Source organism: Fistularia commersonii, chromosome 2, assembly GCF_037954325.1.
Source record: "Fistularia commersonii isolate RoL2024-O1a breed Wild chromosome 2, RoL_Fcom_v1.0, whole genome shotgun sequence".
Classification (NCBI taxonomy): Eukaryota; Metazoa; Chordata; class Actinopteri; order Syngnathiformes; family Fistulariidae; genus Fistularia; species Fistularia commersonii.
The window spans coordinates 8,363,231-8,390,667 of NC_141285.1; the positions used below are offsets into that span (position 1 = coordinate 8,363,231).

Genomic DNA, 27,437 nt, shown 5'->3' on the forward strand with positions numbered 1-27,437 from the left:
AAGTCTATCCGACATTCTTTTACCCTCCAGAATGTTCCTAACAAACTCCTCCTTCAAGATAACTCCTACTCCATTTCTCTTCCTGTCAGTGCCCTGATAGTACAATTTAAAGCCTGCTCCTAAGCTTCTAGCCTTACTACCTTTCCACCTGGTCTCCTGGACACACAGTATATCGACTTTCCTTCTCTGCATCATGTTGACCAACTCTACCTTTTCCTGTCATAGTCCCAACATTCTAAGTCCCTCCTCTCAGTCCCAGACTCTTGCCTTTGCTCTTCTCTCTCTGCTTACAAACATGCCTTCCTCCTCTCTTTCTTTGATCTACAGTGGCCCAGCTTCCATTGGTTCCCTGTAGGTCATCAGTACCAATAGCGGTCGTCGTTAACCCGGGCCTCGACCGATCGGCTATGATCTGATTATAATGATTGATTCGCATGTCTGGTTTTGGTAAAAGTTTTACGCCCGATGCCCTTCCTGATGCAACCCTCTACATGGATCTGGGCTTGGGACTAGCTCAGGGAGACACAGGCATAGCCCCCCCAGGCTGGCTTGAGAAGACACTGGCCCATACCGCCCTGAGACTGCATTTGCTGCCCTAAGGCTGCATGAAATCAATCGGTTAAATCAATGTTTATCAGGACCAAATACAAGACATTCATTATTCTTTTGTCTGTCAATTTATACCGTACATGTCACATACTTATTTTATGGATCGACTTCAAAACCGCTGAGTCTGAACACATGTATACATTAAAAAAAACATGATTAAAAACGAAATCATACAGAAAGCCATTAAGGCTTAAATGCTCAAATTTCTGGCAAATCAATAGCTTAAATTATTCCAGAAAGGTCCAGATGACTCGACCAGCTTGTATATCTGCCTGGAAGCCGCCGACCGGAGGTAAGTAAAGCAAGTGTACACTTGCAGTTGACTTCAAAATAAAACTAAGTGACGAAACATTGGACGTTTTTCACGATTTGAGGTAACTGACCAGCTACTTGATCCACTAATCATATTGTCAACCAAATGCTGAAACGAATGCTACTGCCCAATCATTAACTTTTCACTTTTAACGACCTTTTTTTTTTTTTTTTTTGCTTTATTCTACCCCACTATGACCTCGCCGCAACGCGGTAAGCGCGCACGCTCTGAACTCCTATCGTGACGTATGCCCTGGCTTTCGGTTGGTTGCTACTAAGCTAGTTTGCTAGCTTTCGGAACGCCGTACACCGGAGGCGGTTAATGTCATCTTACCGCAAGTTTACCAACGTTTATCCCCTAGTGACAGTCGGTGTCGGCCATGGACGACGAATCTCACCCCAGAACTCTGTAAGTGTCAAGATGTAGTTCACCTTTAGTAATAGAGGTTTTCTTAATGTCAGCAACCAGTGGCTAACTTAGCTCTGTCCTCCCAATCCCGGTGGCGTTTTCTGTAAGGATAGTTGGGCTGCAGTAACAACATTAACCGCACATTGCTTAGCTAAAAAGATTTTACGGGGCAAAAGTTTTTTTTTTACTTTTATCTGCACGTCAAATGAATCCGTAAATTTACACGGCGACTACTTAAAATCTGCTGGTCGCTTTAAAACGTTAGGCCACTTCACTGCTGGTCAATGAAATGTGAAATACGTCACGGTATCAATAGAAAGCGTTAACAGAATAATGCCAAAGTAAAACTTGGTTAATTGCAGAAAAGTATCGCAGTCTTACCTGACGCCATGTTATTACCTGAAAGGTGTTGCAGTTTTCTACAACACACCCTCTTGTTATCCTTCAGGTACGTGGGAAATCTTTCCAGGGATGTAACCGAAATTTTGATTCTTCAACTCTTCACCCAGATAGGGCCCTGCAAAAGTTGTAAAATGATCACAGAGGTAAGTTTCTTAGAACATATGATTTGTCTGTCTTATTTTCGTTTTGTTATTCCCTCAGGAAAGCTTAGGGAAAACGTGGCAGGTGGTTAAAATGCCAAGACACTTTAGTTGCTGATTTTACTACCGTAGTCCTTGTATATTGTCGAACTCTTAACATGTGCATCCTACATTTTTTTTCTTACAGCATACAAGCAATGACCCTTATTGCTTTGTGGAGTTCTATGAACACAGAGATGCTGCAGCAGCTCTTGCAGCCATGAATGGGAGGAAGATATTAGGAAAGGTAGGATGTAATACCAGGGTCAAAGGAATGGTCAGGTGTCTTCGGTTAAAGTCCCCTGTTTCCTTCATCCTCTGAATGCTTTCTGTTAACCCTTGTGTCAGGAGGTCAAAGTAAACTGGGCTACCACACCAAGCAGCCAGAAGAAAGACACCTCCAGTAAGTGCCCAGGGTTTGGTCTCATCATTTACTTTCATCATGAGGTACTGTAGAGTTGTAAATAGATTTTGTTTGAATTCCAGATCACTTCCATGTTTTTGTGGGTGATCTCAGTCCAGAGATCACCACTGAGGATGTCAAGGCTGCATTCGCCCCTTTTGGGACAATCTCGTAAGTTTTTTGCTTTTGAAGATTTCTTTTCTAATTTTTAATCCTACTTAAGTGAATCTTGGTAGTGTTGTTAGTGTTCTGAAAAAAAAACAAACTGTTGATCATGTTTACATGCATACTACATAGACCTTGACCCTAAATGATGTTAACAAAAAGAAAAAAGGAAAATTGTGAACAGGCAGAAATTTGAGAAACAAAAGCTAGCAAGAAATTACTGAATTTTCTTGAGCATGTGTGCAGGTGATACTATTGTGTTTGGCTGTCTGTAACAACAAATAAGCAGTCTATCATTTTTATGACATAATTGAGTGCTCTAGAAACCGTTACCTGTGCTGTCCTTGGAAAAAGTATATCTGGTTTTAGACTACAGGAACAAGTACGCGGCTCAAGATTGGATGTGATTAGTTAGGATCTGTGTGATGCTGCATTATAAAGTACAACCAGGCAATGTATAGCTACATGAATAACAATTTTAACTGCTACATTTTGGTTTGTTTTTAATGTAAAAATCACATCATACAACTTTACTCACTGCCTTGAGATATTTTGTTCTTTGACAATTTTTTTATAATTTGCAATCTAATATGAAATTACTTTTTTCCTCTTCAATTTTTCTTGAGCATGAAGAACATTATAAAACGTGCAACAATTATTCACCTTAAATCATTAAATAAATCAACAAGAATAACGCAGCGAGATAAAAGTGAGAAGGCAAGAAAATCTTTGCAAAATCAGGAGCGATTTTTCTGCGAATTAGCAAGAAATTGTACAGCAGCCAAAACCAAAATTATCAGAATATTATTAATAAACAAGGGGTATTTATAAGATTATCTTGCTTAGTTATTTATAAGTGTAAAAGATGGGTTCATCGTTCACGTTTTATTCATTTTTTTTAATGGTAGGGTAAAAGCTGTAGTCTGAATGTTTTGGAATATAATTTGGATATGTTATTGTATTTGAGTCCCAATTCTTTTTTTTTTCATTAACCTTACATTGAATTTGAATATTTTAATACGGTGCACATATACAATTCAAATTTGACTTTTTTCTGCAATTGGGCAACCATGGAATTAAAAAAACCTAAACTTTTTAAATATTGTTTTTCATGTTGTGGTATGGAATCCTTCAAGGGATTCCAAAGTAAACCAGACATAATTTTTCACACTGGCATGGATGACAGATATTTGATCACATAATCTATGCATCAATGCATCTTTTGTCTTTTGAGAAGAGAGCTCTGAATTAAGTGATAGTAGCCTGTGTTCAACCTGCCCTTTTTCCAAATTGTGAGACCTTATTCATTATTAGCTTGAAAAGTATAATTGGTTTGGCCTGTTTTATTCTTTTCAATCTTGCATGTAAACATAGTTAATCTACCAACACAATGTCAAGCATCTCATGACAGTAACTATAGGCCAACTGAATATTAGCATTACTTAGCATTAGCATTACTACTGTTGCATTAAAATATAATTAAATAATTTGGACTGCCATGAACACACTCTGTGTACCATATTAAGTACTATACATTTTTCACTTGTGATCTGTACGTACTACCTTTGATGTTTTGACTGAAATGTCAGCTTTTTGCCAACGTTGTGGTTTTCTCTATATATTCAGCCTGTGGTAAGTAACATGTCTATCAGCAAATGTAAGATTTGTGTATGAACCTGAACACCTTTTAGTTGTCGGTCTCAGTGAAGTAATAGCACTTTGGTTATTTTACAGAAATGCTCATAGGATTGGACAGGAGCTTGAAGGCTAACAGCAAGGAACTGTGCACTCTGGAGACTCAGATGTAGTTTTTTTTCCTCTATTATTCCATTCTTTTCATATGTCATTTTTTTGTAGATGCTATGTATTATGATTTAGCTTAGATTTACAAAGTTCAGTGCTCAATGTATTCCTCTAAATCTTTGTTTAAATTGTTTTAATTTTGGTTATCATAGTATTGTTTGTAGTGCAATGATCTTCCAAAATTTCTGAAAAATGTCAATTTCTCAAAATTTGCAGCTCCCCAAACTCCATACTCCATATTGGTGGTAACGAATTGACCAGGAAAAATACAGAAATCTGTTAACAGGCCATGTATGCCGTTTAATTCCTTTTTTCTCTTTGATATTTTCTCTCTCTCTCTATATATATATATGTTATCTGTAGGAAGAGCACCAGCAGGAGATTTTAAGAATGCATGGTAATCTGTATAATCTCTTCCTTGTGAATTAAAACATTAGCCTATTATTGTGAAGAAAAAGTGGTGCTCTTGTGGCCAGGATCCTCACACCAGAGATTTAGGTCAAGCCATTACTCTAGGCTGCATGTCTATGTACTTTTTTTTTTTCGTTTTCAGTGTTGACGTTATATTATGAGTCAGTGCTCAGTTAAGGGTTAGGATAGTTAACGTACATTAAAAGCAAAGAACAATGTAGAGGATTCACAGTTCAGTGTGTTTTGCGTGGTTCCTTTTTTTATTCACAGTATTCACAGTAGAAGGTGCACTGAAGTTGTTTGCATGCTTTCCTCCAGGGATGCCCGCGTTGTGAAGGACATGACAACAGGCAAATCAAAGGGGTATGGATTTGTGTCCTTCTTCAACAAACTGGTAAGGGTCCAGCCCAGAACACAGAACGAAGGTTATTTCCATTTTATATTCATTATTCTACTAAAGCTTTGACAGTAGTTGAAATAGAATCACTTTTAGTTAAAAAAAAACACAACTTTAATAATGTCAATGTTCTTTTCAGACATTCATTTACATTAGTGATTTTTCTGAGAGTTCAATTAAAGAAATGAAAGAATTTTTGAATAAATTCCATCAACTAGGAGCGTTAACTGGTGATTTTTGTTATGAAGGATGCAGAGAATGCCATTGTGAACATGGGGGGACAATGGCTTGGAGGACGACAGATAAGAACCAACTGGGCAACTCGAAAGCCCCCTGCCCCCAAAAGTGCTCAGGATAGTAAGTTTACTTAAGCCAGAAATTCCATCCTGATATTTTCCTCTCTAGTCCATTGGTCAGAAAGAATTGTAGTTTTAATTAGCCCTAGCCTAAATTTTTCCAATAGGAATTGCTAATCTTATCTTTTAAAATCTTAAAAGTTCTTCATTAAAAAAATAACATTGAAATAACATTTTAGTTTTTAATAATAATTATAATGGAAGACTGTAAATTTGGGAGGGCCTGCTGCCTTTGTCATGATCAGCAAGAGACATGGACGTATTTACATTTTTATCTGTTTTAGAAACAAAGTTTTTTTGTGTGTGTGTGTTTCAGATGGATCCAAACAACTGAGATTCGATGATGTTGTAACCCAGTCCAGTCCTCAAAACTGTACAGTTTACTGTGGTGGGATTCAGTCAGGACTATCTGGCAAGTTACTATCGTTACAGCCTTACTTTCAGGTTAAAACATCGCCTTTCCTGACAATACACCCTTATCTCTTCTCAAATTCTTTAGAACATCTAATGCGACAGACATTCTCGCCATTTGGACAAATTATGGAAATCCGAGTTTTCCCGGATAAAGGATACTCTTTCATCAGGTACGAGCTCGTTGGACGGCTGCATTTGCCCACTAGATGTCGTTAAAGCCACATGAAATGCTATTTCTGAGTGCGTCTCAGGAATTTATCCAGAGCAGGGTTGTCAAACTCATTTTCAGCGAGGGCCACATCAGTATCATGGTTGACCTCAAAGGCCCACATGTAACAGTAGAAATGGAACGACATGTAATATAAAATAAATATCAACTACTCCTTCATGTGAATTTATGACTCATTCGAAAATGTTACATTATGCATGTGCATAGATGTGAAAACCATGATGTTTACCAGTTGCTCTGTTCCAAAGCTCGCTTTCACTGGTGCAGGGATTTTTGATGCGCCTTTCGTGAACACATTCTGCTGCCATCTTAGTTTGGCTTTTAATTCTTGTACAATTTGTTGTTTTTTTGGAATGCTAACTTAAGCATACTTAGCTCCGTGTTTGGACGTAGATTGTACTCTTTGACAACCGACGCTGTTACTGGATTTTCTCCTTGAAGCACAAACATGCATTGGCTTTCCCATCTTTCTTGAAAGAGCCTTCCATCTGCATCAACTTTTCTCCTGGACATTTGGGGATCATTTGTATTTCTGAAAATGTTATTGATGTGGATACACTGCGATCTAATGGCGGGATACCGTCACATTGCAGGTAACATGATCAGCATGAATTGTGGGAAATGTAGTTGATGGTCCCAGCATGTACTTGACTTATTTATTTGGAGACAATCAGACCTTTCAAGATGTTCTCACAGGCTGCATAAAATGACGTGGTGGGCCACATTTGGCCCACGGGCCTTGAGTTTGACATGTGGGGTTTAGAGCAGGGGTGTCAAACTTGTTTCTCATCGCGGGCCACATACAGCCTAGGTAGATGTCAAGTGGGCCGGACCATTAAAATGGTAGCACACTCAGCAATAAATAATCAAAATACCATTTCTTTCCCTGTTTTGTTGTAAAGAAGTACAACGACATTAAGGAAAATCTTGGAATTTAATGAACAATCCTTTCGCAAAACATTTCATGAAACACTTCATATTTCCTTAGACAAACGTCTAATTTACTTTTATCATTCACATTTATGCATTGCAACTGATCCCACCGATTGTACAAAGGCACAAAACTTTGACAAGTAATTGGTATTGAAAAATATAGTAATCCACTGTAAGATTAAATTAGACTTAAAAAGAAAGGATTTTAAACCATTTACACGTGTGCATATAAAATCTAAATTGAATCCCTGCCTACACCTTACAAACTAAAGAGAGGTGCTATTAAATGTGTAAGGAAGAAAGTTAAGAAAGTTACCTGTCCTGTAAATGTGTAAACTTCATACATGAAACATACATACAATACATACTGAAAATGTATGGAGTCGCATGAACAGTAGAATTCCACCATACTCTTTTGTAGTGAAGCTAGTGACTAACATTAAATTGCACATTTTCGCAAGCAATTAAGTAGCTGGCTTTTACCACCGCTTCACTGATTTCTCGGCTATCGGTGAAAGTGGTCTGCTGTCTCCTTTGACCCACCAGCAATTTGTTGATTGTATCTCTTCTCAGTTGTAAGCTCTTGCAACATGTCATATTTTTTGCTGTTCTGAGTCTCGTAGTGGTGTCGAATATCATATTCCTTAAATACTGAAACTTGTTGCAAACACACCAAGCACAAAGGTTTCCCGTGCGTCTCCGTAAATAAATAGGACATAGCCCATTTTTCTTTGAAAATTCTACACCCTTTATCTACTTTTATCTGTTTTGATAATGACAATTTGGCTAATGAGGGAGTAGCAGAGAGGTGAACAGGGTAGAAACAACATCGTAACAAGCAGCAGATGGCGCATTGACAATGTCTGTTGATTGGTTTGTCTCTGTGATGCAGCTTGTCTTCTACTCTGACCAAAATAGTGCGCTCCCTAGTGGAAAATTCTTGAATTGCATTTAATTGAAAAAATTAAATCCTTGTCTTTTATGCATTTTTTTCACTTTCAAATTATCCTGCGGCCTGATCGAACCTCCTTGTGGGCTGGTTCCGGCATCCGGGCCGTATGTTTGACACCCCTGGTCTAGAGGAAGATGAGAGATGTACCGTAATTTTTGGACTATTGAGCGCACCTCTATATAAGCCGCACCAGCTAGCTTATCGCTACCTTAGGCTTCCTCCTGTGCACTAAAACTGCCAAAGTAGTCATCTTTGGTGTCTGAGTTGAATGGCCTCAGAATTTCCCGGTCATTTTGTCGATCCGATGTGACTATGATGAATGAAGCTCGTCAGCCCCCCCCCCCCCCCCCCCCCAAAAAAAAATCCATAAATAAACCGCATCATTGTTTAAGCCATAGTGTTCAAAGTGTGTGAAAAAAGTTGTGGCATATCGTCCGGAATTTGCAGTACTTTAATGGTCCATGCTTGGGAAATTGTTTTATTATCAGCCTTATCTTTTTTGTTTTATTACTTTTTCTACTAAGTTGTTGTTCCTTTTTTTCTAGGTTTTCTTCACACGACAGTGCTGCCCATGCTATTGTTTCTGTGAATGCCACAGCCATTGAAGGACACCCAGTGAAGTGCTACTGGGGCAAAGAATCTCCAGATATGGGAAAAAATACACAGCAGGTAGGCAAAATTGCAGCATAAAAAATAAATGCCTATGGTGCACTAGCGTCTCATTCACAATGCTGATTTGCAAATTGGATACAAATCTGGAGTCCACAAATATAAGATGTGTGAAACATAAAATCTAGCATACATTGATAAAACGATACGGGATCATATTATTCAATGTTTCTCCATTCAATCTAATAATTTATTGGTTGAAATCTCTTTATTTATGGAGTAAATCATCATCATCATCATCATCATCTTCTTCACACAATCATATATGAGGTATATAAATGGATCGTGTGTCCATGTAAACCTATATATTAACTAGATTTGCTTCAGTTTTCATTTCATTATCTTTTGCTATGTCTGTGAGGCTGTTTCTGAACTATTTTACTGTTTTCCTTCCCAACACCAAAGGTTGAATATGGTCAGTGGGGGCAGTGGAATCAGGTCTATGGAAACCCCCAGCAGCAATATGGCCAGCATTATGTGACCAACGGATGGCAGGTTCCCTCTTATAGCATGTATGGGCAAACGTGGAACCAACAAGGATATGGAGTAGAGTGAGTGTAACTAGTTCAGTTATTGAGTTTACCTGATATTTGTTCGACTTTTGTCAGACTCTAAGCACCTCTGAATATATGTAGATGATTGATAGAGATGTGATGATCAAAATTATAACAACTAAATATTGGTTGCTGTTTCACAGGCAATCTCAATCTCCAGCCTGGGTTGGTGGCTTTGCATCCCAGTCAGCACAGGCTGCTGCCCCAGCTGGTCCAGTCATGTCCAATATGGCTAACTTTAGCATGGCTGGCTACCAAACACAGTGAACCGGCCAAAACTGCGGGCTTTTCCCAAGCGGATTTTTGCAAAACATTTTTTTGACCACAAAGCACTGTTTAATTTGGACAGCTGCTCTGGTTAAAGGAGGATTGGGCCTGTATTCATTTAGCCTTTTGTATCTAAAAATTGACCCATGACAACCATGTTGTGAGTAATTTTTGTAACTTTTTTTTTAAATTATACTGCCCTTTTCACATCAAACTTTAAATTCAGAATCAGGCTCCCTGTAGTATACTCAAATTCTCTGTCCATGGGAGTTCACACAAACACAGAACTGACAGATTAGACAGAACTGATTTGTTTCCCCACACAGTGCAAATGCTTTGGAAATCCATGAGCACAAGGATCACACATGTTTTCATCTCAGAGCAGGTGGACTGAGACCTCAGGCAAGTCAATCTTTGGAAGAGGGAGATTTGCAGTGGAATGTAGTCTGACCCAACTGTCAGATAAACTTCGGAAGGTGTGCTTAACTTATAGGTGCCTCTCTTGCAGAAAAAAGAAGAAGCGGGGAGCATAAGCTTAAATCACCATTTCAGACAGAATCTTCTTTCTGTAGTCCTTGCATTTACTTCATTGCTACTGCTGAAAACCTTTTTGATGTCTAGCTAGCCAAGGTAACACATGGGTTATGGTGGCGATGTTGCTCTGTTTAAGAAGCCAAACTCATGAGTAAGCTGAACATTTGATGGAATAGGAACCTACGAGAAAGAGAAACAGGAGAAGTGTGTGGAATGCCAGTGTAGGCAGGTAGAGAGAATTAACACATATTCTTCCTATCATATACCAAACTCATATGCTAAGCTTTGGGAAAAAAATCAATAGCTGCCAGACAGAATATATATTTGTATTTGCTTACATAGATCTTAACAAATATTCCTTTCACAGTAGCTATTAACTGTTTCTCACAGTCATGTGAGAAGGATTACTGTTCTTGAAAACCTCAAACCTTCCAACATTAACCTAAAATTAACAAGCCTATAGCAATATATTCCCTCAGATTACAAATTTTCTTTATAATTGATTTACTTTTTCCAGTGAAACATTTTTAGGCAGTTGCAGAGTGTTTCGTTGCATGTTATAATGGGGGGGGGAGCATTTTCTATAAAATGACTGAGTCTTCATTTATAAGTGAATATGTTTTTTGCAATGTATGTTTTTTAAAGAACACACAGGTTATGGTAGATGCACAGGTTCAAAATGCGTGGCAGGCTGACTTAATTTTTGTACTACAAATGAGACCTGAGCCACCAGAACCCTCTTTAAATGATATGTGGTCTGAACTCAGCCCTGTTTTGATACAGTAGAAATGCATTGTGAATACAGGGCTCTGAACAGCAGTTTACTTTTCTAGTAAACTGAAAACTCCCCTTGCTTGTATCAACTTCAGCTTTAAAAATGATATCTCCTCCATAGCTGTTAAAGCAAAAAAAAAGATGCCTGATTGATTATGTCATGAAAATTTTGATGAAATGTTATTCTAGTTAACCTTCCTGTGGCCTGGATTCCATTATAATCTGTGAGAGTTAGATGCCATAAAACATTCAATGCATACAATACTGAAGTTTGTAAACATAATTAATGAATTATCCAAAAAATCTAGGCTGGTTTCATAGAGATTTTTGTCCTTCTGCTTTCCTCTTGTTAGAGAAGGTTAGCCTTCATTGGCTGTAACAGCTTTGCAAAGAGCTTGGGGCTTGAATAAGCACCTAAACTTGTTCATAATTACATATTTTTCAGAATTAATTTGGAAATGCTTGATGCTCAATGTTTTCAAGGTTATGAATATGCCTGAATATTCTCATTGGAAGCTTGATTATAAGCATAATTTTGTTTTTTGATCTGCAAAGTTTGTGAGGAACATCAAAAATCTCTCACTATTTGAAAAATAAAGTCTTTGAGATTTTTGACACTTCTCTCTAGGTACATTAAAAGTGTTTAAATTTGGTGTAAAGATGTACTCTACCTGTAATTACAGGGTATCTCCTTAAAGCAACTCACATTTTGTAAACATAGTGAGTCAAATGGAAGAGACTTTCTTTGAATTGTAAATTAATTTTTATGTTAATTCCATTTGGAGGGGGATGTTGTATATGTATGTTGCAAGTCAGCATAGACTGCACTATTTCAACCCTCTGTGCTCTGGATTATTCTCAGTATTTGCATAAATCTTGTGCATTTATTCCAGAAATGTTGTTTAACAAATCACAGTAAAACTGTAACAATGGATTACTCTAGCAGCCTGGCATTTGGATTAATTTACAAATTTGCCACTTCAATGGATAATTATACTCCCTGTAAAGTCAGAAGTTCAGTTCCTGGTGTACCATCTGACAAATGTGATGCTTGATGTTCATGCTACTCAATGAATGTAAATAATGTAGGTAGTATGTTAATAAATTATGCCATCAGTAAATTTTAGCAATATAATCAAAGAAAAAGCCTTAAATGATCCCATTGAAGTCAACCTTGTTCCTTTACAGAAACTCCTGTACAAATCCAAGTTCTCCACTGTAGATTTTGCCATTTACTTGAGGAAACAGCCGTCAGGAAATGTTTTAGCTTAAATTGCATGTAATATATCAGTTGTTTAAAGTATCAAATGTAATGATCATAAAGTCATTACAATAATGCATAAGTTGAACAAATTAAGTGATGTTTAATAAAGGGTGAACTCCATTTACCTTTCAAAAGTGAAAATGCAGTAAAAACAGTTCAAATAAATAGAGATTTGCAGTTGGTTGTTTATGCGTATTTATTAGGCAGTAATCTGTAGTATTTTACATACAAACACAGTCTGACTGAAAAGTATTTCACTCTTTAAAACAACCACTATTTGTTGATTTTTATGTTGAATTGTCCGTGATCTTACTGTAAAATAAATACACTTGGTGTTTCTCCACAGTCTATCACATGTTTTTTGGAAGATGTAATATTTTCCCTGATGATGCGGAGAGTATTTCTTGTGTGCTTCATTCTGTGTTGGGCTGGACTGAAATGACAACATTCTTGACTGATTTACTGCATTAAAAAATACAAGTATATCCTTTTGCAGACATTTTGTTGAATATATATCGTTGGACAAACTATTTTTACAAGTTAAACAAATACAATAAAATGCCACAATTCAAGAACATTCATCTGCTATTGCTATGTTAACATTGACCTAATCATTTGTTACTTGGCATTTATTATTAAATGATTTGCACAACTTGAAGTCTGTTTAAATACATATGTATTGCACAAGTCTAATGCAGATTGACATTCAGGTAGCTTTTAGAACATTTAGGTTTTCTAGAGCTTGAACTCATAAGCACAACAGAAATCATTTTTGGGCAAATGTCTTGTACTCCAACTCAAAAATATGTCTATACAATATGAACATGTTATTTTACTTTTGACCGTCATGTGAAAGCATCTAAAATGTAGTTATATTTCACGGATCTTTTTTCTGATCTGACCAATGTTTTCAAAGCACAAAATATTGTTCATTTTGTATCCCAGTAATCACACCAACCGATCCCCTCACCACCATCCAGGCTTTGATCACATGTGACAGTCACAAGTGGAGTTGGTGTGACACGTTGACCTCATTGATGACATGTCAGACCCTCGATCCACGCAAACCAGGACACCTCCATGAGAGGCTGGTCGATCAGCCTATGTAAAAGGGGTTTAGAAACAAATCCACCAGGAACTGACATATTGAATCAAATGTGGTGAACCTGAGCCACAACTAGTACCAGTATCTTTGATCTTGATAAATCACAGTGTTGAGATAGGGGAGCATATTTTTACAAAACCAGCCCTGGGATGACTTTTAATGTCAAAAAGATGGGCTTCAATGAAAATCTTGTTGGTCTTAAGATGCAATGCTGGACTCATCGTCAAAAAGACATTGGGGGTGTCGCTGGCTATTTATTGTTAGAGCATTATTTTACTCACGTGATTGTTTATGGAGAGTTTCCCGGCGATGCTGTTCCCTTCAGTCATGTTTTGTATCCTCAAAGTGTCCATGATAAACTCAATTTTGTCTGTGATGCCCGACACAGAGCTTTCCAGGTGGAGGATCTGCCTTGTCAACCTGTTAAAGGATTGACAAATATTCAGAATCTGTATGGACCATCCATTGTGACAAACTTTAGTTTACTTAGTACTTCAAGACATGACCTCAGAAATTGTTCACGATCCACAGAGTAATGACCATCGTGGCTCTTTTGGTCACTGGAAGTCAGAGGATGATCTTGACGCAAATCTTTCCCATAGTTCATTCCAAGGTTGTTGAGCTCAGCATGAAGTGCATCCTAAGAATTAAAGTAACAAGACTGTTTTGCTGGAGTTTAATCCTATAATTATATTTTGCCAATTTGCAAATTCACAGAGAAATGTGACAAGATCTAACAGTCAGGTGAGTCACTTTATACATGGTAAATCTACAAACCCTCTTTTCTTCCAGCTCTGTTTTCATTCTCTCTTGTTCATCTTCATCTAGAACACGGTTCCCATCCCGGTCAAATTGTGTGAAAGCTGCTGAAATCTCATGATCTGCATGTCCCATCCTGTCAATGCATTCCATTTGTCAGGATTACATTTGTTTTTTAAAGTTTGAATGACTTGGCATATTGATTCATGCTCCTCATTAAATGTTTTAGATACTTACTCCTTCAGAGTTTCTCTGAAATCCTTGAATTCAATTTCTCCTGTGCCAGATCGTAAAGCCTTCTGTACATCTGATATTTTCTCATTTTTGATTTTGAGCTTCATAAATGTCTTCATGTAGCTCTAAGATAGGAAATCATATGACACTTCTGAATCAATTTACCGTACAATTTCAATTTTTTTGGACCCACATGATTTCTATTACCTGTTTGATGATATCGGTTATCTGCAACTCATCTTTTTGGGATGAGAGCTCCTCCTTAACTTCAGAATATGTGTCATTGATGATAGCCAGAAACATATTCTATGCATGGAAAATGCATGAATTTCATTGCTTGACTCATAATGGTTTCCATATCTATTCATCATCAAATGTATTTTTTCACAGCATGACTTACCAGTAGAACAAAGAAAACAAAAAACACATACGTAACAAAATAAATCGGCCCAAGGATTCTGTTGGCACGATCAATAGCGTCATAATCAAAGTCTCCAAGAATGATCCTGAATTGTGTAAATCTACATTAAGAAAAGAGAAAAAGCAATAAGTAAATGTTGTAAAAATATCAAAATATCCAAGAAGTTTTGCAAGCCCTCACATGCACTTGACAAAGGTGCTGAATGATTCAACCTCCATCCCAAAGAGTAAATAACCAAGCTGGGCATAGGCGAAGAACACAATGAAGAACATGATAGCAAATCCCAAGATGTCTTTTGCACATCGGCCCAGTGTGGACGACAGCTGGGTCATGGTTTTGTTAAAACTGATGTACTTGAAAATCTTGAAGAATGAGAGGTATAAGCCACAGTGTCAAAAGCACAAAGTCAAAACAGATGAATTTTCTCAGTCTAAGTGCAGTACTGACCTTGATCCATGCGAAAAACAAGTTCACAGCATTCATGTTGTTATATTGAGTTTGCCAGAATGCCAGAAATTCAAAATCGGCATATATATCAGGTTGTTCCAGCAGTTTGTCGAGCAGGTTATCCACTTTAACGGTGCGGAAAATATTGAACACGATTGCCACCATGGCGAGCTGAAAAAGAGAACAATGTTACTTCTCAAGAGCCCTCAGTCATCTTATGGTAACCGTAGCAAGTAGGAGAATATCCCCCACAAAACTCAATGCATTCCTCTCTATTCTTACAAGTATGACAACAATATCAAGTATGTTCCAGATGCTTTTGAAGTAGGAGAACTTGTGAATTTTCAGCTCGAGTATCTCTTCTACAATGTAGTACAGGATGAATAAACAGAAGACCATCTCGCAACCAAGGATGAAGAAGTCCCAATAGGTGATGTAGCGAATCAGTTTGACTGTTCGAATCTGGTATGAAGGGATTGCGCCACCGGTTGCTGGGAATTCTACCACCAGCCTGCAATAAATTGAGAAGCTTATGGTCAAGCACTTACAAGAGTCAACAAGGTTTCATGATGTAGATTGTATCAGTACATGTGAAAATAATCCACAAAAGTATGCCACAGAACCAAAAGTTTTATCGATAAGATTTTAAAAATCATACTACAGGTTCAGGAATGTTTTGGGGTTCTCTGTCAATCTCCCATTGCTTTTAACAAAAATTCTTAGAAGGTCCTTGCTTCGATTTGACTCCAATTCCAGTAGATCTTGTCTGCAGTTATGCACATTACCTGATGACGCAGAACATGTTGATATTTGCATTGTAAGTGGAGAAGTCGATGAAGACCACTCTGGTTCCTCTGTCAAGCCAACGGTTGTCCATCAGCTTGGTCAGTATGACAGCACTCTCCTCCTTGGTTTGACTCAGGTCTTGATAGAATCCACCTCCACTGTAGGTGGTCAGCAAACCCCAGTGAGAGGAGCCCTTGATCTCCTTTCCTGTGTGGTAGGTCCACCTGCAGAGGAACACGACAGCAGAAACATACCTAAAACCTCTTGTCGCAGACATTCTCACCCAGCGGCCATACACATTTTCCAACTCACGCGGTGCCGTTGATGAGACCAAAACTGTGATCATCCTCCTTCTTGTCATTGTAGGTGTCGTAACAGCCGCTAATTTTATCCTGGAAGTCGCCGTGGACCTTGCAGGAGTTATTCTTGATCTTGATCTGCCTCATCCTGGGGACTCCTAGCAGCATATTCTCGTAGTAGATGAAAGACTGGTCTCCACTTTTCAGGGACTGGTTATTGTACCACTTAGTCCAGTAGAGGCCATCCAGCAATGGCTCCTGGACAAACTATTCATTTTAAAAAAGGTGGACTTTATTTATAATTCGTGCAATCTATGCGAGGAAAAGGACCTCACATTTTGGTATTTCCTTAGATATATGATAAATATTGAAGAGATATATACGGGGGAAAACTCACAGTCCAGAAGTCTCCCATGGTGCTAATGGACTGAAACTTAACCCCATTCTCACCGGCTGTATTCACAAACAGGTCTGTCATGGCTTTAGTGTAATAGTAGGTGCTTGAGCTGGTCATACCGTATGTCACTGAAAGATAACATAGCCACATCGTTAACAACAAGCCATTGATTCCTATCTGGCTTTACTTAGGCTCAGCTATAAAGGTTCCTCCATTCAGTGAGCCCAAGATAAGCCAGCTCACCAGCAGACACGCAAGGCCACATTGAAGACTTGTTGTTTTGTTGCATTTATGTCCCAGCAGTCAAACAGGCCTAGATGAGAGGTTGTAATTTGTTTGAACAGAGAGCATGCTGGCTTGACATAAATAGCCTCATTAACAATGTAAATGTAACCCAGACAATGAAACAATGGATGAGGCGAAACGCTCTTATCGCTAAAAGGCAAGAGAGCAGCTCCCATGTCCCTTTCAATACTGATGCCATGCTAGACAATGGTTTTAAGGCAGCAGGGTGTGTGTGTGTGTGTGTGTGTGTGTGTGTGTGTGTGTGTCTGGCAGGTAAAACTTTTAATCACAAATTACCTGTTCAATCTTTTTCTTTTGGAATAAAGAACATTTTAACTTAAACTTTGAGACAGATTTGGTTGCTCTTGGATCATCAAAAATAAATAATTCAATTCAAGAGTAGTGTGTAAAAGTGAAGAACTTTCGATTCCAACATGGGTCCAAGCTGCTAAAAGGCAAGAAAAGGTTAAGAAGCACATGACATTCACTAGGGAAACTACTCTGTATCATATTAAAATCCAAAATGCACAGACTAAATTTGAAATTGAAAATAACCCCCTACTGAAGTAATCACAAAGATACTTCATGTATTCATGCTGACTGAGTCTAAGCAGGTATTCAAAATTTTACTTCTGGCCCTTTTTCTTAATTCACGTAGGACACTTGGCCTGAAAATATGCTCCAACAACTAATAGTAGTAGGGGGGAAACAAATTAGAAATGTTATTAACTATAATGTTTTAAGTAACACAATTTGCGTGTAACAATAGTCAAGAAAGTTTCAGCCAAAGAAAGACCTGAGAGAATGATGCCTTAAAGGCTCATATATTTTTATTTTTCATTTGTTTTGTCACAATCTATTTTACCTGAAAAAGAGACTAACTGACATAAAGTGATAGTTTTTGACATCTTTTACACAAGGCAAATCATGGTTATTAGCCATAAACTCAAGGTATCCAGCTAATTTGTGCCTTAATGCTTCAGTTTTTCAAAATAACTTGAGATGTGATGTAAATATTACAGTCTAACTCATTGTATAGAAGGCTTCAAATTCATCCATCTATGCATTATCTACCACTTTTTTCCTCCACTTCAGGTTGCGGGGATACTGGAGCCTATAAAATCCGTACGAAAGTGTAGGTATTTTATTTAAATTGTTTGGGTTCTTTTAAACTCAGATTTCCAGGGGAAATTATGAATAATGTTCATATTAACAGTGCAAAATGTAAAAAATGTAGAATCCATTATAAAATTCAAAAACATTTCAAATATACTCTAAAATAAAACCTTCCCAGCATCTCCCTCTCACTGTAGAACAATTGAACAATTTGAGTAACTTCATATTGTCATTCATAGTTTAATATCAGGAAGCACAATGTCATGTTTAGAAGCACAATATGGAATATTCATTGTGTGATGTACAACAGAACAGTTATTGTACTTTCTCAAGTTTAGTTCTCAAGTTTTGTAATTTTACTTGAATGAAAGTAATTAAATGACATGAAATCTATGATCTGGAGTTTGTTAAAATGATCTGTCATTGCAGTCCTTTTTTTCGGCATGTCATAGTCATGGTATGACTGGAATGTATAAATGCAATAAGCTGTAAAAATGCAAATATCCTTAATAAAATGTTTGTTTGATACAACACAAAAGAAAAGTACAATACCCATTTGTAAATTTTGTTTGACCAGAATAAGTCTTAACCTGAGAACGTCACAAGTGCTAGAAGTGGACATTTGAGTTACAATGTAACACAATACAACTTTAGATGTTAAGATTTAAATACTTACAAAGACAAATATCAACCAGGAACACCAAGTAGACGAGTAACTCTCGCAGTGTCGTGCGGACAAACAGCTCTCTGTTGTTGGATGTGTTTTCAGTCAATGTTGTCCCCCATAAACCTGCAGAATACAAGAATAGATCCCTGGACTAAAGATTATCATGCAGAAGATTTCATCCCTTCAGTCTGCACTTCATTTTCTATTGTTTGTCTAATTGATGAGATTATTATGTATGTTTATTTGTCAGGATGTACACCATTTTCCTACATGTATTCGTACTGGTAATACCAGACGCTCCTTACCTTTGATAAAAGAGCAACAACTCTTGCGTTTCTTCATCAGGCTCTGGTCAGCCAGCGGTGTTTCTCCTGGGAAGGGGTTCGGGGATTCCAGTTTGTACATGTTGTCCATGGAGCCCTTGAAGAGGGGCTGTGGGTTGTAGACTGTGCTGACAGCTCGGGGCAAGGTAGGAGGGGAACTGCAGAAACCCTGGTTCACCCAGGCACCATTGCCCATGTTGCCCAGCTCACAGTCCACCTGGCTGGTCAGGTGGCTGTCAGCCCGGTTGTTCAGGCTCTTCATGGTACCACCTCTATTTGGCCTGCTGGCACCCGGAATCAGTGAGGAGAGTGAAGCACCTGTTAGTGAGATGTTTATAAAGAGTGGATGACATAAGCCTGTAGAGGGAGGAGCTGCTTGTTTTTGGCAGGGGCCTTTGTATTCCAGAGATTTAGATGCTGTTATACGCAGAGGCACCTTTGTGACGTGTGATCTTGGACCACCTTTATTTCTGAATATTTCGGAACCCTCCGCCTCATGCTTAACACAGAGCCCAATATTAGTGACAGAGAGGGATGCTGTAGAGGAGGCCTTTCATAAGCATTGAAATAAAAGACAAGCAAAGTTGTCCTTAATGTCCTGGAGCACAAATATATTTACATTGTGTATCTGATGTATCATATTTAATTCTTGAAAAAAAATTGTGATGCATATCAAAAACAACCCATTATTGTGATATAATTGTTCCCAGACTGCTCAGCCGTAAACGGAAGATATGATGTATTGATCTAAAAGAGACTAAGGTGAGATGTACATCCATCCTCATACATTTGTTTATTGCATTAAAATAGGAATCTAGATTTTTTTTCCAGGCCAATATTAAAAATAGTGGAGAGAAGGGTAATATTCAGATGTGAATAATGTTTGTGGCCAAATTTACAACACGAGATATATTCAATAATAATCTGTTGTTAACGGATTTTATTTGATGATTTAAAATAATCTAGGTGGATACTGATACTAATTCTAAAAATGCTGAATACCTGAGGTAATTATTGGTTAAATACAATGATTCATTTTACTTAAATACAAGAATTGATCCCTCCTGCATTAATTACTAAAAATGAACACATTTAATCTACAATAACCTTGGAATATGAAGCACTCTGTCTGTAGTTCACTTGCAATATCATGATAGTAGGTTTTAAATTGCTTAGGACATCATTGATAGTCTCCTACTATTTAAAGAGCTTCTTTGTCAAATTAAAAGAACTTAAAGTACGTCTGTGGTGGAAAAAAAAAAACATCTGGGGATGTTATCAGGTTAAATTATTCAGTGGTTGAAAGACATTTTAATTTTGTTGGGCCCTCTCAATTACTGTCCTGCTGAGCACATTGTTGTCACCATTGATTAACAACTCATGCAATAATGTGCTGCTATTGTGGAAATCAATTAATTACACGTCAATGCTATTTTTCTGCAGCCAACTGTTCACCACTTGTTACCGAATTAATGAAGAGCGTGATTGCAGTGTCACTGACACGCACTTTTGACTCAGTCATCTATTCATTTTTGACATGCCAACTGTTAGAAAGCGTTTATTAGGAATAGATGAGTCATTATGGCCATCTGTATCAGTGCTTGGCACCCCATCTATTGGCTGTAGCTTTTCTGCAGCCCCACATGCCTTTTGCAGCATGTTTTGCACGTTAGCTCGGGTACCATTTTCATTAAGTTGACAAATAAATGTATATGTTGCTAACTTTTAATTTCTAAGTACCATCCATCGGCATATCTACCTTTGATTATGTTTTATTTATTTATTGCTAATAAATTAATAGTAAATAATGGCACATGTTATCGCTTGCAGGAAAGCAGCAGTTGGGCATTGCAGTTAAAGCCCAGCTGTAGATGTCTTGTTCTTAATGGAGATAGTATTCGGGTCTGGCTCTGAAAGTTCACGCTCCGGTGGCCCTGAACCAAGCAATTACACACAGCGATTAGAACACAATGGTGTTTAATTTCTGCTCCCCAGCTAAGGCCATGGTCAGATCTTGTTTGCAGGCTTTCTTAATCGGCTGTGGCTTGTGCCACCATTCAAACTTTTCAAATCTGTGACATCACTTCTCAATAGCTAATGATTACCATTTAAATCGGTAGCTCTGACAATTAACAGTTGTGCGTGGGCTTTCTAATGAGCTCAAGCTATGGGGAGAACTGAATCAGTTTCATACTATATTTGAAACTACAGAAAGTGTCTTTCTGAGAAATTTGAAAAAAAAAAATTAAAGAATCTTTTATTTAAACAAATACATTGCAAATGTTTGGATTTTAGGGTGGCAATGTGGCACGTGGAGTTTGCATGCTCTTCCCATGTCTGCGTGGGTTTCCTCCAGGTTGTCCGTTTCCTCCCACAGAACAAAAACATGCGGCAGGTTAACTGGAAAAATTGGGAAAAAAAAGTTGCCCCTGATGAGAAAGGGAATGGTTTTCTGTCTGTATATATGGTCTTGCGATTGACTGGCAACCAATGTATCCCGCCTCTCACCCGATGACAGCTGCAATAAGCGCCAGCATCCGGCGTGACCCTGAGTAGGATAAGCGGCAGACGATGAATGGATGGATGTTTGGAATTTTTTTGTGTGTGCTGACGTAGTTGTGCCTTATCGCGGCCAACAGGAGCTCCAGACAAAAAGAAGATTCATACTCCAGTGTCAAGTGAGAGATGCTGCCTGTCATCCTCAACGCTTGACACACACAGGGACATGCTGTAGATTACATACATGGAGATAAGGCTGGAATGGTTGAAATTCCAGTGCTCTGTAACTATGAGAAAATATGTTCAGTGAAAGTTAATTCACTTTGGGAAAGTAAACAGTGGTATCTAAACCCAAAGAATAATGTAGTTACACACAAATTGTAATCCTGCCAGGGACCCCAAAATGTCCTTTTTTAAGTTTTTTTTTGGTGTATTTATGGCTTGTATGACTCTGTACGTGCATATTCTCTGAAAAGAATCAGCATGAAATTCAAATGACGAAAGAAAGAAAATGAAATACCAGGGAAACATATTTCGTACAAAATATTTTTTATTCTCAATCAAAAACTATAATTCAACAAAATATAGGTCTGCATGTGAAAAATAACATTTGCTAGTCAATCTTTCAATTTTACACATGTATTTGTTCATGTAGACTCTTCAAAAGCAAAAAAAGCAAACAAACAAAGCAAAACAAAACAGTTGCATAGTGACATTCATTATGCAGTTAACAGTGCAAGGGTTTTTTCAGAATCCACCAAAAATTGCACATTTTAGGGCCATATCAAAACAACTGCTACAAATACAACATTTACTGTATACTTTGTACAGTCTGATGGTCATTATAAAGACACTACATGTCTGTCATTTCTATTTCTTGAACACTAGGATGCTCAACAAGCTGTGTCTTCTAGCAAAACTTAACAAAAGACTTAAAAAGAAGCCTTTCTGGTTTTCAAACAAACAAACAAAACATAGAAAATAATGCAATACAAATGTATTTACTGTCTCCCAGATTGGAGGAAAAATATTCACATTGTCACTTACAACATGATGGATTACCTATTACTTTTTAGTACTTTATACGTGGACCTGATGGCTGTCAAACTGGTATGAGAAGGAGGAGTGGATGTACTCCTGTCCAGGAGGGGAGTCGTATCTCATGAGGCACTGGTAGTTGTCAGGCTGCACACAGTCAAACTGCAGGTCCAGCCATTGCCTGTGCGGAGCATTGTGCCTCCTAGCGTCCGTCAGGATGCGGTTGAGGGCCATGATGTAGCTGAGGGCCATTTGCAGGGTCTCATACTTGGACAGCTTCTTGTCCTGTCCCCACTGGGGGACCACTTTGCGCAGGCGATCAAAAGCAGTGTTCAACCCCTGCATCCTCTTCCTCTCTCTGGCATTTGCAGCCATCCTTCTCCTTGTGGCTGTCTCATATTTCTCCGGGCTCTTGGTATCCAGCTCTGAGGACTCAGATCCCGAATCAGTGCAACTGGGGCGACGGGACTTCATGTTTTCCGGCTGAAGATTTCAAACGGGCAAATATCCTGTGATCAGAAAGACTCAAATATGAGTCAACAGATTTTTCTGACAGGATTCCTCAGTGGTCTCTATGTTACAACCTCTTCAACAATCCTTGTCCCTTGTGTGCCTAGTTAATGGACTATCTATCTAGAGAGATCAAGTTGTCTGTGGTTCAGTGAGGGTGAGGGTGCAGTTTATATAAGGCAGGGCAGCAGATGAACAAGTGGCAGCAGGTGGAGGCCCTGCCCTCTCCCCCCTGTCTCAATATTACCCAAGGAGAAACACACCCATGAAGACTCCTAAACTACCATTTTTAGTTCACACACATGCATAAATGCAATGTCAGTACACACACACACACACACACACACACACACACACACACACACACACACACACATACACAAAACCTTAATGAAATTCCAATTATCATGGGCTTGGCTATCTGGCCGTGGCTTCACTCACGGCCATGTGTCACAAACACTAAATGTACCATCTGGTAGCAGACCTCAGCATAGCTGATGATGCAAACAAAACTTTTAAAAAAGGCAAGATTTGTATTTGCCATTAGTGCATAAGTGAAATCACCAATAAACCCTTGTGCTTGATTCACTTGATTCATTCATATGAGATATCAAATTCTCTCAAATTGCCTCAGACAGTTAAACATGAGAAATGGGCACTTAATCATTAAAATTAAAAAGTAAATACAAAATGTATTTATTATGTTTTTGACAACAGTGTGATGAATTTAACTGATTAACAAAGTAAGACAAGAAAACAAGATAAATGGGAAATTCTTTTTATAGAGTTTTTGTAAGACAAAATAAACATGAGAATTCTTTAAAATTTTTTACCCATAATCAAAATTATCCACAGATTATATTGAGTCAGCATAACATTTTTACAATGTCTTTAATATTTGTAGTAATATGAATACATATATCTTTAATAAAGCATTTTCCTCTCACAAAACATTTAACCTCTGTACTTCTAAATGTATTTTGTTAAACATTGTTTACATGCCTTTCTAAAATCTATTTTTTTAAACACATCCATGCAAACTGAATGGGAATGTCTCATATACAAGTATGAGGTTGTACAAAGTCCCAAGTCACATTGCCTCCTTTCACTTCCGATGTAGCTGTGAAAACAACTATAATCTGAGATTAGCCTGAGGCAACAGAAGTGCAAGTGTGCCTCTAACCTGAGGGACTTTAACTGAATATCAGAGGATTAGTCTCTCAAACAATATGGGCCAAAAAGGTGAACAGATTACTGAGTACTTTTTAAAGTAATTGTTTAACTGTAATGGAGATTTCTCCCACTCTGTACAGTGACATACATAATGGTGTTTATGAGTGCTGACGCCATAATAAGTCACAGTATGTGGGGTGCATTAATGTTCCTTATGTACTGGTGACCACATGTGAGATGAATAATTGATCTGTGTATTGGTCCGAGAAAATGAGACAGACAGAATAATTTGTCTGTCTGTCCGTCCCATCTGCCAACACTGAATTCTGTAACTCAGGAGGATGCATCCTCAGTGGTGCTTATAGCACACACACACACACACACACACACACACACACACACACACACAGGTGCATGCATGTATAGCCAGACAGCACAATTTTCTGATATAGATTTGAATTCCCCTTACTTTCATAATACTTTGTCTATTATCACTGTAGTGGTTTCATGTTGTGCTCTGTAGTATGTGTATTACTACAGGCAATATGAAATCTCAAAGAGTTCTCGATAGTAACATTATTTCTTCATGCTTCAATTATTCTGCCACATGATATCCCAGACTGATTCTTTTATTCTTGTCACCTTTTGTAGCTTCATCAGAATTTGAACAACTTATTCAAATATCACCCACATTGACTAGTGTTGTAAATCCAACATTATAGCATGTGAGTGTGTTTATGTAGACAATATAATTACATGTAATTGTAATAACTTGAGATATACTGGCAATGTAAATGATTAAGCTATTGTAATTTGATGAATTCAAATTAATTGCAATGTCGTAATATGATTTACATGATCAAGTACAATTAGTGGCGTCAATTAATACATGCATGTGATGTTTAATACTTGGGTATGAATTGTTTGGACAGTGAAAAAATATACTTCACCCAAAACTGAACCCAGTCAATATGTAGTCCCCATGCTAAGAGAAGTGTTTTGTTTGCAAGTTTTCCCAAGAAAAAGGCATAACATCTCTGCCAAAGAAATAAAGATGCTAAAAATTTGAGATGTTAAAAAAAAATATCAGAATAAAGTAGAATGGAATATTACATAGTTTGTGTGTACATAGTGCAGTACTTAGTACAATAGAAGTATATTATTTTGTTCTCAGATTTAAGATTATTTGCACGTAATTTCTCTTAGTAAGGTTTATTAATTCAGTGTATGTTACATTTATTTTCATTTATAATGACAGTTTTATTTGTGCATTAACATACACTTACTTATTTTTGTGTGAATAATTGGTGTTTTAAATGTCTTTGAAATATTTTAGATTGCCTAATTCATCATCATTATTTGACTGAATGAGGTGAAAATCTCACTGTTATATTTCTGGTGTCGTCTTTGCCATTCTTTGTGATTGTATTGACAAAATAGAAGCTTGGGTTTAGAGGCAGGTTATGAATGATTAATCACCTTCAGAGGCCCAGAATAATGCCCATCACTGGTACTGGGTCATGGTCACAAGCTGATGCTGTCTGGTCATTTTGGGATGGACTGGTTAGCTGTGCAATTAGGCATATAATCCCATCTACCAGTTGGTTCATTGATTACAGATTGATGTAGTTTGCCAGCTGCTGCTTGTCTTGTCTGAGGGCTTGGTCTCAGACGTGGCCCGGCCCTTCCGTGTCTTCCACCCTAATTTTTCTTTTTTACACGACCCCTCACATGATTGGTCTGTTTGAGCCTTGCCCTGTTGTCAAAAGCCATATGTCACAACTGAAGAGTGACCCGTCTGCTCTGACAGAAACATGTACCGTATCAAGCCCAGATCTCTTGATGGAGGAAAGGAGATTATGCCAAAAAGCTTATGTCTCAGTTCTGGAGAAAGTGTTGCTGCACGTTAGCTTTGACTGGATTAATGACATTAATGTCGCAGGATTACTCTCAAACGAATATGATGATTCAGTTCACGTGCCTGTCGATCAATAAAAGTGTGTATCTGTGTGTGTGTGTGTGTGTGTGCACGTGGGTTCATATCCACACGTATGGGTTGAGTGTATGCGTGCATACATGCCTGTGTGTGTCTGTGCCTGCATGATGTTCGTTTTGTGATAAAACCAGAATATGCAGGAATTACATTTGTTGATGCTGTCAGTTGGGTTGAATCAGTTCAAATGATTGTATTGTATTTTAAGTCACTGATCAAGCGGAACAACATAACATGTGAGTAGAAATACCAATGACTACAATAAAGAATAAAGAATTAAATGCAATTATAGATAATGAATAAATAAATACAATTTATACCCGGTATGCCACGTTGCAAAACACATAGCCAGCAGCCAGCAGCAACTCCGTCTGACAGCTGGTTAAATGAGGCTTACGGTGTAATTAGGTCACGAAAGGTGAATGTAATTTTATGCCTATTTGAACCCTCCTCCACTCTAATTGGACTGATTAGCCATGCTTAATTGGCTTTCAGGATTCCCATTTGTTTTGAATTTAGCAGTGATTTAATCTAATAGGAGTCATCAAGAGAAGCTTGCAATGATAAGCGAAACATTTTCAAAACATTTTGATGTTCAGCTGAGGTGGAATGTTTGAATGCACATGGTTTTAATGGTGTATAGTATGTAGATTTATATGTAATTGTCACGCTTCCCACACATCATGGAAAAACTAGAAACCAGCAGGTCAGTTTTCAGTCATAGAACACATGGAGAACGAGACAAAAGTGAAATGACTTTTAAAATTCCCAGACGTAATGTCGAATGTTCCCGTTAAGATATCTAAAAAGGGACCAGCTGCAGTGGTGCTGAAAATGTCACGTGTACAAGTAAAAAGAAAGCAGTGCTCATTTTAATAAATATAACTTTATTCTGGGGACAAATCTAATTTATAATGTGCAACTTCACATCAGATGACTATGAGCTTCCTAGATTTTCTTCAAAATGCTTTCAAACTGACTTGAATTGATTTTAAAGTCTGTAAAACTTTAATAATAAACACTATTTATTTTGTTGGACTTAAAGCCAAAAATCCCACCGATCTTACAATGAAAAGATTTTTTGGGGGGTTTTAGTCTCATGTGACTCTTTTCTCTGGTTATGCATCAATAACTCTGAATACAGATGAGGTAAAAAGGTGAGCAGAATCACCTGAAAGCAAAAACATGGACGGACGGTGATGCAGTGTTTCAGCTGCAAACCGTGAACTCTCAACTAACAGAATAGTGTGAATAAGATGATTGTTCACCGGTACTGCATCTCCATCAGCCTACAATATGCATGCACAGTAACAATAAGGTGCCAAAGAGTGAACCAGTGGACAAGAAAC

The 27,437-nt window shown here is 37.8% G+C and overlaps 3 protein-coding genes across 4 annotated transcripts; 1 reads left to right on the forward strand and 2 right to left on the reverse strand.

Annotated features, from left to right (window-relative positions):
- The first annotated feature begins 978 nt into the window (after positions 1-978).
- Positions 979-11,388, forward strand: tial1 (TIA1 cytotoxic granule-associated RNA binding protein-like 1). 2 transcript variants are annotated; one of them, XR_015107564.1, is made up of 13 exons: positions 979-1,330; positions 1,779-1,875; positions 2,060-2,158; positions 2,260-2,314; positions 2,398-2,485; positions 5,012-5,087; positions 5,339-5,447; positions 5,763-5,858; positions 5,946-6,030; positions 8,520-8,643; positions 9,049-9,194; positions 9,341-9,866; positions 9,973-11,388. XR_015107564.1 is itself a non-coding variant. In XM_086165753.1 (12 exons), exons 1-12 carry the CDS (start codon positions 1,302-1,304, stop codon positions 9,462-9,464), a joined length of 1,128 nt encoding a protein of 375 aa, XP_086021879.1. In that variant the 5' UTR covers positions 979-1,301; the 3' UTR covers positions 9,465-11,388. The 2 variants fall into 2 exon arrangements, 1 of the variants encoding a protein (XP_086021879.1); XM_086165753.1 differs by having other exon boundaries at positions 9,341-11,388.
- Positions 11,389-12,528: 1,140 nt separating this feature from the next.
- pkd2l1 (polycystic kidney disease 2-like 1) lies at positions 12,529-19,164 on the reverse strand. Its single transcript, XM_086165738.1, has 15 exons — positions 18,858-19,164; positions 18,562-18,675; positions 16,485-16,612; positions 16,101-16,354; positions 15,788-16,012; positions 15,285-15,513; positions 15,003-15,173; positions 14,736-14,917; positions 14,535-14,655; positions 14,342-14,440; positions 14,138-14,259; positions 13,919-14,036; positions 13,648-13,781; positions 13,423-13,561; positions 12,529-13,137 (listed from the first exon to the last, which is right to left on the reverse strand). Exons 1-15 carry the CDS (start codon positions 19,135-19,137, stop codon positions 13,024-13,026), a joined length of 2,430 nt encoding a protein of 809 aa, XP_086021864.1. The 5' UTR covers positions 19,138-19,164; the 3' UTR covers positions 12,529-13,023.
- Positions 19,165-21,993: 2,829 nt separating this feature from the next.
- Positions 21,994-23,036, reverse strand: atoh7 (atonal bHLH transcription factor 7). The gene has a single exon (XM_086161265.1). The coding sequence runs from the start codon at positions 22,884-22,886 to the stop codon at positions 22,455-22,457; it is 432 nt and encodes a 143-aa protein (XP_086017391.1). The 5' UTR covers positions 22,887-23,036; the 3' UTR covers positions 21,994-22,454.
- Between the last annotated feature and the right edge of the window lie 4,401 nt (positions 23,037-27,437).

What these genes read in the sequence shown, in the direction of transcription:
- tial1 (XM_086165753.1), top strand. Translation starts at nt 1,302, where the DNA reads ATGGACGACGAATCTCACCCCAGAACTCT. An exon ending in GCCCCTTTTGGGACAATCTC is followed by an intron (nt 2,486 to 5,011) that starts GTAAGTTTTTTG and finishes GCTTTCCTCCAG; the next exon opens with GGATGCCCGCGTTGTGAAGG. An exon ending in CAACAAGGATATGGAGTAGA is followed by an intron (nt 9,195 to 9,340) that starts GTGAGTGTAACT and finishes GCTGTTTCACAG; the next exon opens with GCAATCTCAATCTCCAGCCT.
- atoh7 (XM_086161265.1), bottom strand. Translation starts at nt 22,886, where the DNA reads ATGAAGTCCCGTCGCCCCAGTTGCACTGATTCGGGATCTGAGTCCTCA.
- pkd2l1 (XM_086165738.1), bottom strand. Translation starts at nt 19,137, where the DNA reads ATGAAGAGCCTGAACAACCGGGCTGACAGCCACCTGACCAGCCAGGTG. An exon ending in TTGTTGCTCTTTTATCAAAG is followed by an intron (nt 18,676 to 18,857) that starts GTAAGGAGCGTC and finishes TGTATTCTGCAG; the next exon opens with GTTTATGGGGGACAACATTG. An exon ending in CCATGGGAGACTTCTGGACT is followed by an intron (nt 16,355 to 16,484) that starts GTGAGTTTTCCC and finishes TAAAATGAATAG; the next exon opens with TTTGTCCAGGAGCCATTGCT.